Source organism: Aethalodelphis obliquidens, unplaced genomic scaffold (genome assembly GCF_003676395.1).
Source record: "Aethalodelphis obliquidens isolate GAN/ISIS:26980383/991018 unplaced genomic scaffold, ASM367639v1 scaffold66, whole genome shotgun sequence".
Lineage (NCBI taxonomy): Eukaryota > Metazoa > Chordata > Mammalia > Artiodactyla > Delphinidae > Aethalodelphis > Aethalodelphis obliquidens.
Genome location: NW_020838010.1, coordinates 1,313,500 through 1,324,322, shown reverse-complemented (window position 1 = coordinate 1,324,322; position 10,823 = coordinate 1,313,500). Strand labels below are relative to the sequence as shown.

Here is a 10,823-nt window from a genome sequence, read left to right as displayed (position 1 = left end):
ATTTTTGTTTTTATATTTAAAATGGATTATCTATAAGCAGCATATGGTTGAGTCTTTAAAATATATTTTTTTCCATTCTACCAATCTCAGCCTTTTAATTGGGTTGCTGTGAGACCATTGACTTTGATATGACTACTGATACAGTTCTGTTCAAAACTACCATCTTGCTATTTTTTGTCCCAACTCTGCCTGTTATCCAATGTCTGGAAACTGCTGTTTCCCATATTTTGACCATTCTTTGAGTCGTTCATGTGAGAGGGTAAATCCACTCACTGTTACTTCATTATTGCTGGAAGTAGAAGTCCTCTATGTTTTGTTTTTCATACTGACTTGTTATTTATATTTGGACATTTGTTATTATATATATGGACATTAGTCTTATCTTTATACATGTGACAAATATGTTCCTCCAGTTTATCAATATTCTTTTAATTTTATTTATGGTGATTTTTTTTTCATAAAGAAATTTTTAATTTTGATGTTGTCAGATCTTTCTCTTCCTTTGGGTTTTTATGTCATGTATGACTGCCCTGTATTTTCTTCTAAATCGTCATGTTTTAAAAGAAGAAAAATAACCCCTCAGTATGAATAAGTTTTATTTTTAACATCAAGTTTATTAATTATAAACGTAATACATGCACATGGTAAAAAACAAGTAAAACAGAAGGCTATAGATGAAAATGAAAAGTTCCTTTCGTGTTCTCCCAGTGCCCCTGCTTGCCAACTTCCTCTTGCCAGAGGTAACTTCTGTTAGCAATTTCTTGTATATATCCTTCCTTACATACCCTGGACACATACATACACATGCATATTTATCCTTTTGTACACAAACAGGACACACACACACGCACACGCACACATACACACACACACACAGGGTTCTGCAATTTTTCATTTAACGTTATACCTTTGAGTCCTTAATGTGACTGAATTTTATCAGATGTTCACCAGACTGACAGAGGGACCAGGGCAGTCAGAGAACACAGTAAGGAAAGTGCACAGAAAAAGGTATATTCACCTCTGTAAAGCCAACACTTAGCACAAAACCTGGCACATAATAAATCCTCAATAAATAAGTGTTAAATAACTAAAGGGAAAGAAGAACTTGAGAAAACTGGAAACAAATTGCTACCTTGACCATTCTTCTCAGGCCAAACCGGGTCTCTGAGAGTTACCACCTCCCAGGGCAGCAGGGAACAATACCTGATAATAGATGAGGACATGGAGAGCTGGACCTCTCGCCTGCAATAACTTTCCACCGTGTGTCTCTTCCCCCACTAGATTCACCACCTCCAGCACACACATTTAGTTCAAATGCACAGTTCACACTGACTACACGGTCTGGGGGCTCAAAGACTACACAGCTCAACTATAAACACACTCATACATACAGCTACCATTAATCAGTACCTACTGTGGGATAGGCACCATGCTGGGAACAGCAGCCCTGCAAGGTTAATGTCAATTTACCCCCATTTTATAGGTTAGAAAACTGAGGCTCCAAGAATCCAAGTGACTTATTCAGGGTCACACAGCTAGTAAGTAGCTTCCAGAGACAGCTCTACACCTTAATCAGGTCAGCCTGCTTTTCTGTCGGTCCCACAGGCTCTGTGCTATTTTCCTTGCCTGGCACTCCCTTTCTCCACTTGTCTCATCTAGTGTTTTGTGGAAGCCAGGCAGAGATAGAAACATGGGCTTGTGCAGGATCCATGCTAGGCTATGGAATACGCTGTGAGGGATGAGTAGTGAGTCAGTCATAAGAGTCTATGAACAAGAACAAACACATGGGGGAGGTATTAAAAGTTCAGAAAGGGAGTGGAGCCTGGGAACTGGAGAGCACCCTCAGGAGCCTAGGATATGAATATTGTGGCAGCTCAAGAAACTCTAATGCAAGTATTTCTCTCTCCCTAGGTGCTTCTGGTGAGCTGCTCACAAACATAGCCCTTTTGCCTGCAGTCTTATAGCCACTGGCCAGTGTATCTCCCCGCATCTTAATCCTATTCATTCTCAATGCCCACATTAAGTCTCACCTCGATGAAGCCTTTACCTATTAACCCAACTCATTCCTCTCACTTTCTTTTGTGAATTACAGTTTTACTTAAAATCAGCACCATAATATATAACATGTGTTTGTCCACCCTCTTGTTCTTTAATTATTTCAGGTATCTTGTCTCTTTAAGTGGACTCCTTCACATGTCTTTTTTTCTATTGTTTCCCTGCCCTGTCTGAGTATTGAGAAACCTGGCTGGATGCTAGTCCCAACTCTCCCACTGAGCTGTGTGACTTGGAGCTCGTCACAACTTCTCTGAGCCTCATCTTCCAACCTTGGAAGGTTTTTGTAAAAACACAGTAAACATTGTAACACAATATAAGAATGTAAGGTATTATTGCTGAAGACATTTCAACTAAGGTGCTTCCACCTTTTACATCCTATTTAGTGGATGGGTCTATGTAAGAAATAGCAATCACTGCTGCTTGTTTCACACTAGCATCCTCAGCAAAGGTTAACAGGTTTAGAACAAGAATACTGCACAACTGTTAGAGATGGTGCCAGACAGAGGAGGTCTATATGCAGCTGATTCAGGGGCTCTCCTTGGAAACTACCAGGTGATTCCAGGCTTGCTCATTTTTAAAGCTTCTATTTTTCTGAATGTTTCTTCATGTAAATGATCCGTGTCAATGCTATGAAAAATGAAAAGAATCTTGTGTCAAGCCAAGCCAACAGACGCCTTCAGTACCTTTCTTTCCTGTTCTTAAGGATAAGATTCCTGTTCACACTTGCACCACACCACCACTCAGTTACTTCATCCACTCCAGTATCTACCTTCTCCCTCAGCCTTAACTCCCTTCCTCGGACCTCAAAAGAGAAAATGCTTAACTTCCTCTTGAACTCTCACTCCTATCCCTCCCTGCAATTGTCCAAGGTCCTGCTCCATGAGTCCATCTGTCCCTGATCCTGTATCTATAACCTCTCCCTCTCTATGGGCTCCTTTCTCTCAGCTTACAAATTTGCCTATCCTAAAAAAACAAGACAAAAAAGAAAACGAACAATCCCTCCCCAGCCTACAACCCCACATTTCTTCTCATTTTCACAAAAATCTTGAAAAAGTAGTCTCCACTCCTCCACTTCTTTATCTTCCATCTTCTCAAGTCACTGCAATCTGGTTTCCAGCCCCATCACACCACTAAACAGCCCCTGACAAGGTCACCTATGGCCTCCTAATTGGTAAATCCAAAGGACACTTTGCAGTACTCATCATTTTGGATATCTCTGCTGCATTTGACACTGTTGAGCAATTCCTCCTTGAAACTCACTTCTTCCATAGCTTCCAGGACACCTTTCTCTCTTGGTTTTCTCCATGGGTTTTCCTTTCCATACCCACCTCTTAAAAGTTGGTACTGCCCAGGTCTAATTCCCAAGAGATGTTCCTCAGAGGTTCTTCTCTTCTCATTCTCCCTAGAGGATCTCATCCATTGCCATGGCTTCAGCTATCACCTCCAGGGAACACTCCTATATCCAACTGTTACCTACTAGAAAACTTCCCACAATGTCCTGCAGGCGCTTCAAACTCCACATGTGTAGCCCTGATTAAAACGTATTGACTACAAAAGAAGGTATAAACTCTTTCAAGTGTGTAGTGAGGTACAGTTTTTAGTTTTTAATAGATAGAAGCTAATCTTTATCTAGCAAAGTGAAATGAGTAGCCCTGCTAGTTATGCAATTGTAGGGTAAGTAGACATTTAATGCCATGGAAGTGTAACAAGAGCTTTAGAATTTTTTGAGTGACTTAGCAAAAGCTGTCTTACCTCCTGACATGTATAACTCACTGCTGGAGAAGAGGCAGGTCGATACGCTTAGGAAGCCTGGGGGTCTTCCGGGAGTTAAGAGACCACCTACTCTCAACCCCTTCTTTCCAAATTTAGAATTAGGAACATGTGTCAGGGTGATCTAGGGGGCTTTATCCAAGGCCCAGTGCCTGGGAAAGGCACCAAGGCACCAAAAATAAAATATCTTGAAGAAAGAAGAAGGCTTAAGTGGGGCTCCTGACTCAACTCAGGGGCGTACATCTTTGTGGGCAAGGACTGGCTTCACGCATACATACCTGTGGCTGATTCAAAGAGCTCTTCTAGACCCAGACACTCTGACACATATGGTACTTTAGAGAACAATGACTGCACATTTGGGTGTGGACTAAAATATATGTAACCTCGGAGTCCAAGTATAACGGCACTGCAGGGCTGGGAGGGATCCACGCCAGCCAGGGTATCACCATCCAGTCACCAAGCTTCTGTGGGACTGGGTAGGATCATCGGTTCTCAAGGTGAGCCCCACGTGGCAGTAAGAAACAGCAGTAGCAGTGGACTGATTCTCCAACCAGCTTTGGAAGCAAAACTGGCTCCATCTTTGGAACCAGTTTTGGAAAGGTGAGGAAAGGCGCCCAAATGTACTACTACTCAGATATATGAAAGAAAAGGGTGACAACTGAATTTGAACCCGGAATTCTGCAAACAGATCTTACTAATCACACACGGCATACAAGGCCTTGCCTACCCCCTCAGTCTCATTTCTTGACACATTCTGCTTTGCACTTTATGCTCTAACAATAGCGAACTTCCTAGAGGTTTCCCACCTCTATCCCCCTCAAGTACCACAAAACATGCTGCTTATTGTCTGTCTACCTTTGCTCATGCTATCTCCTGAGCATGGACTACCCTTCTCCGTCCTTACCCCCATTTCCCTGGCTATAGTCCCGAGACTCAACTCAGGTGGCCCTTCCTCCAGGAATCTTTCCCCGAGCCTCCTGGGCTGGGTGAGTTGTCTCCTGCCGTGGTTCCCTTAAGATTTCATGATTACCCTACTGCATTCATAAGTTTATGTGCCTGTCTCTACCACTAGGTTCACTGGTCCCTAAAGAGTACGAATCACGTCTCTCATCTTACTCATTCTTGTCTCCCAGCACCTGGCACATTTGCTTAGCACATAGCAGATATTCAGCAAGTGCTTGTAGAATGAGTGAAGGTGAGCACTTGTCACTCTGAGGCCACAACCTCTTTTTTTCCCCTCAATCTTCTGAAGGTCTAGATGCCTAGTCTTTATTGAACTGTCTCCTTGCCTTGCCCCCAGATGCTCTAAATTAATAACTGGTTTCCTATATGCATTTACTAAACGCAAACCACTGAACTAGAAAGTTTATGGGGAAAATACAATGAGGAATAAGATTCAGACCTCACACTGAAGCAACTCTTAGAAAACAACCTTCTTCCTTTAGCCTTTCCGATTCTCAGACAAGACTCCCCTTTTAGGAGGCTCTCCTGGATTTATTCCCTCTCTAGCCCACCACCACATTAAATGATCAACAGTTTCCTCTCACTTTACTTGGGCAAGTATATATTTCTATTGATTTCAGTGTTATCTGTCTTATATACACTCTAATGTTCAAAATTTATTTGAGGTCAGTGAATGGTATCTACTCTGTGTGTGCGTGTGTCCTTTATTTTGTATTTTGAGCCACTATTGCACACTGCTATCAACTTGTAGATTGACAAATTACAAGGGTTTGAAGGTTGGCCTGAAAACACAATGGAAGCACATTGGTTAAAAGACAAAGGGTGAGAGAAACAGGAAACGGTGCAACAATTTACAATAAAAAATAAATAATGGCATCACAAAATAATTTCTCTGTGATGTCGTTTAGGACCTTTGCTGAAGCTTACACACCATAGGGTGCTACCACATTAAATTACTCTATATTTAAAGAATCATTAGGATTGATTGCTGAGTTTATTTCAACCTACTGAAAATACAGACTCCAGTCACCCTTTTCTGAGAAAGACACCAGGGAGGTCCCTAAACCCCGGAGGCTTATTATGTTGTGAATAATTCCCTCTTCCTGGGCAGTAATTGCCACAGTCTCGAGTCTAACAGACTTCACTTTGCTAGTAGAGAACCAGCTTCTGTTTCAGCCAGACTTGTAATCAGGCCTTTATGCTGTTTTCATTTACGCTTCAATCCATCAAATTGGCTTTGGAATGTGGAATTTTTGCACTCAGCCGTTATTTTCCATTATGTGTTCCAGTTCTGAATGCCAGACATAAATGGCCATTTGGCCACTGGTTAGCCGCCAACAGAGCAGAGCTACATCCTAATTAAGAATTACTTGTGTGTTATGCCAGCCTGCTGAGCTGGCAGGTGAACATTGACCCGAAAGGGTGAAGACCTCCACTTTCTGTAACTGTAATTCTGCAACAGCTTCATCCCCCTGAGTCTTGAAGACTCTCAACATGTAAACATCAAGCCCTCTGGCAGGTATTAGAAGAAGAAAGGGAAAGGGTCTAACATTTATGGAGTACCTCCTACGTGCCAGGGGCTGCACATTCATAATTAACGTCTCACTTCATGCAATCCCCATGCTAACACCAGGTAGTCAGGTGCTACTCATGTTAGCCCCATTTTATAGACAAGGATACTCAAGTTCAGGGAGGTTAAGTAAGTAAGCATGGTCATATAGCTAGTAGATGCTAGACCTAGTATTTAAGCCAGACCTACCAGAATGTGGATCTGATGCTCTTTTTCCTATACCCTGTTGTTTTTCTTAGCAGTAGTATCCAGCACCTACCTGTTCCCTACCTCTCTCCTTGTCCCTGTGTCCAAGGAAGAGGCCTACTGGTAATTTCACTTACTTTGATATTTTGCCTAGGCATGGATATCCCTCAGTTTTTCTTCTCTTTTCTCACTGCAATGACTATGATCAAACCCAACGTGCCTGTCCTGACCCCCTCTCTCCCACTTCCCCCACCACAGTAACTTACTAGAACGTTTGTAGTTTACATATTGGATGAATCAGTGCATCACACAGCACTTGAACTCCGAAATCCTTAAGGTCATTTCCACTTAAGTCTAGCAACGTTAGGTTCTCATTTCTGTTGAGGACAGAGGCGAGGGCTCCACAGCACGCGTCTGTGAGATGACATTCTGCTAGCCTACGGGGGATTGGGGATTCAAGAAAGAAACCGGTTTTACCAAGTTCCACAGTGACCCTCCATTTCATATACAGCCTGGAACAAGAGCCCAGGGTACAAAGAGTCTCTGTGCACTTACCACAAGGTCTGTAGCTTGCAGGAGGGGTGTTTCAGCCCTTCACACAGCACCTGCATGCCCTCGTCCCCTAAGGCATTGTCACTGAGGTCAAGAACTCGTAGGTGTTCATTGGTGTACAGTGCATTGCACAAATCCTGACAACACTCTCCAGTCAGGTGACAGGTCCACAGTCTGCCAGGAAGTAAGGTAGATAAGGTTGGCATCATTTCATCTGCATTGGGTCACTTTAGGTATTAGGATTACCCACTAGAAAAACACATTAGAAAATCAGAGTGGCGGGCTTCCCTGGTGGTGCAGTGGTTAAGAATACGTCAGCCAATGCAGGGGACAAGGGTTCGAGCCCTGGTCCAGGAGGATCCCACATGCCGCAGAGCAACTAGGCCCGTGCGCCACAACTACTGAGCCTGTGCTCTAGATCCCGCGAGCTACAACTACTGGGCCTGCATGCCACAACTACTGAAGCCCGCACGCCTAGAGCCCGTGCTCCACAACAAGAGAAGCCACTGCCATGAGAAGCCTGTGCACCACAACCAAGAGTAGCCTCCACTTGCCACCACTGGAGAAAGCCCGCGCAGCAACGAAGTCCCAAAGCAGCCAAAAATAAATAAATGAATAAGTAAATAAATTTATTTTTAAAAGAAAAGAGGGCTTCCCTGGTGGCGCAGTGGTTGAGAGTCCGCCTGCCGATGCAGAGGACACGGGTTCATGCCCCGGTCTGGGAGGATCCCACGTGCCACGGGGCGGCTGGGCCCGTGAGCCATGGCCGCCGAGCCTGCGTGTCCGGAGCCTGTGCTCCGCAACGGGAGGGGCCACAACAGTGAGAGGCCCACGTACCACAAAAAAAAAAAAAGAAAAAAGAAAATCAGAGTGTCATGTAAAAAATATCCCTTGGGCCAGGGCCAAACAGAGATTATGGAGAGGGGAAGATTTATTCCCCCTAAATTATCTGGGTCTTCGTTTATTGTTTCCTCAGAGATTATATCACGAGGCCAGAAAAAAATCACTTAATTTGGGGAGTTGCTGAAACATCAAGGAACTCTGCCTGTGGCTATTGTCCACGATACTTACGCCAGATCCTTTAACTGACAGTCAGGCTGTTTTAATCCTTTACACAGCAATTTCAGTCCCAAATCTTCAATTTTGTTATTAATGAGAAGCAGCCTTGTCAGGCTCCGGGTAGAGCTCAGGACTTGGGCGAGGGACTCACAACAAGCTGCAGAGAGGGAACATTCGGAAAGCCTGGAGGGATGGGGACACCAAGGTGGCGGTTAACCATGGCAGCGGGGAGTCCCACCAAACCTCAAATGCCAGTGCCCACGAGAAGGACAAGGACAGGCAGACACTTACACAAGATTCTCGATTATACCATTTGCATGCCGCAGACCTTCACAGAGATGCTGTACTCCTGTGTCCCCCAGGGCATTGGCAAACACAAACAGCTCTTTTAAAGTCTGACTCACTTGCAAGAAAGAAGAGAGCTCCACACAGCTAGCATCTGTTAGGTAACATGTGCTCAAGCTACCCAGAGACAAAGAAGAAAAATCAGCCACTGCTGTCATTTAGCTTCCCGGGAATGTTCTCCCAGTCTCCCCATTTAGCTAAGTCCTAGCCATCCTTCAAGTTCCAGCTCCTGGCCCACCACTTACACAGAGCCTCCTCCTGAGGTCTCCAGCCCACAGTGACCTCCTCCCTTTCCCTGGGCTCATCTGGCATTTCTAAATGATTTTACAGTGTTCGGCACTTGATTACACATCGAACTGTGTTGCTCTCTAACTGTTTCATATCTGTGTGTCCTTAAGGGCAGCCCTGTCACTTGTAGTCCTTCTGATAACTCCATCCACATCTAGCCCAGTGTTGGGTACATAGTAGTATTCTTTACAGAGTTAATATTTAATTAGCATCACTCCTGTAAACACACAGGATGGTAGTATACTGGAAAGAGCATGGGGTATGGAGATAGATTTTGGAGTCACATCCTGACTATACCACTTTTTAATGGTGTGACCTTGGACAAGTCACTTTTCCCCCCAATCCACAAAGTTTCCTCATCTGTACAATGGGGTAAGAAAACCCACCCTATATAGTTATTTCAAGGAGTGAATTACGTGAAATAACTTCTGGCAAGCACCAAGCATAGATGCTGGCACACAGCAGGCATTTAACAAGTTTAACAGTTATAAGATGATGCCAGATAGTTGTAAAAAACTTACTCTAGCTTCTCTACTTTACAGTTGGAATGTCTGAGACCCTCACAAAGATACTTCACTCCTGTGTCCCCCAGGGGATTTTCACTCAGGTCCAGCTCAGTGAGGTTTGGATTGCAAATGAGAACAGAGGCAAGATATCTGCAAATAGTCTCTGAGCTTCCAGGGAGAAAGCTAGCACACAACCTGGAGAGAAAGAAAGATGAACAGACACAGAATTGGCCACTTTATCATCCTACTCCCTACCTGCAAAATATCATGAGCAAAGAAAATACAGGCTCACCCATATGAGACCCCCCCAACCCTGAATATGTCACAACCCCCTTTTACCCATGAGAGGGACTTGTACGTTGCTCCCACAACACTGTGTCCCCCAATGAGAACTCAAAACATGTTGACTGCTCCCCAAAAGAAAAGAATTGGGAGGAAATATCAACACGACCTAATCTCATTTTAATTCCCTGCATGGATTTTAGCACTCTATCTCATATCTTCTTTCGAATCACAGGGGAAAATGCTATAATCATCCTTAATACAGTTTACAGTCAAAAGATCTTTCCTTTCCTTTCCTTTTATCTATAAGTTCATTACTAATTAATTTGCCATCCTTAGAGAGACCCAGCTCATCACCATCATCCATATAACATTTCTTCTTTGGCACAAAGAGTGGTTTTTACTGACCTTCCCGTCTTCTCAATCTTTGTTTCTCCATATTAGGTAGTCCAATTCCCTGAACTATTTCCCATCAACTTTCTCTTCCATCACTTTCAAGAATTTCTACGATATACATTACAACCTCTGAGTCTTCCATTTTCTCTTGAGTTATCAGGCTCCAAACTCAGTCTTGAAGGGGACTCATAAGGACATCACGTATCTATATTTCCCCAACTTGGAAATTTTAAATAGAGGTATTTTGCCAAAAAAATGAGTTTCAAAGTGGATTTAGAAAGCTTTAATGCTAAAGAGATTTTACTTTAGAAAACCCCACATATATGTCGTGATTGTTAATTTTATGTGTCAAGTAGTTGGCTAGGTCATGGTACCAGATATTTGGTCAAACATTTTTCTAGATGTTTCTGTGAAGGTACTTTTTAGATGAAATTAACATTTAAATCAGTACACTTTGAGTAAAGTAAACTACCCTCCATAATGTGGGTGAGCCTCATCCAATCAGTTGAAAGTTTATCAGAGAAAGACCGACCTCCCAGGAAGAAGATGGAGTTCTGCCAGTGGACTGCCTTTTGACTTGAACTGCAACACTGGCTCTTCCCTGTGTCTCCAGTCTGCTGGCCTACCCTGCAGATACTGTACTTGACAGCTGCCATAATCCGCGTGAGCCAATTCCTTAAAATAAATCTCTCTATATATTTATACACATCTTTTTGGTTCTGTTTCTCTGGAGAAACCTGACTAATATATATATGGTAAATTTTTTATTATGGTCACTACATGGACTTTGAAGTCAGACACATCTGGGTTTCTACTTGTGCCTTTGCCATGTTATTTAGCCTTCTGAACTT

At 43.3% G+C, this 10,823-nt stretch overlaps 1 protein-coding gene across 15 annotated transcripts in view; it reads right to left on the bottom strand.

Moving 5' to 3' along the window:
• Positions 1-579: 579 nt before the first annotated feature.
• Positions 580-10,823, bottom strand: part of LOC113611021 (NACHT, LRR and PYD domains-containing protein 3) — a 38,513-nt gene continuing 28,269 nt past the window's right edge. For 12 of the 15 annotated variants that reach the window (XM_027089591.1, XM_027089586.1, XM_027089593.1 and 9 more), the window contains 6 exons: positions 9,310-9,489; positions 8,447-8,617; positions 8,168-8,338; positions 7,100-7,270; positions 6,811-6,981; positions 580-2,682 (listed from right to left, as the gene is read on the bottom strand). In XM_027089591.1, coding sequence (XP_026945392.1) covers positions 2,601-2,682; positions 6,811-6,981; positions 7,100-7,270; positions 8,168-8,338; positions 8,447-8,617; positions 9,310-9,489 — 946 coding nt within the window. In that variant the 3' untranslated portion in view covers positions 580-2,600. The remainder of the gene's footprint in view (positions 2,683-6,810; positions 6,982-7,099; positions 7,271-8,167; positions 8,339-8,446; positions 8,618-9,309; positions 9,490-10,823) is intronic. The other 3 variants (XM_027089594.1, XM_027089595.1, XM_027089596.1) reach the window with 3 other exon arrangements.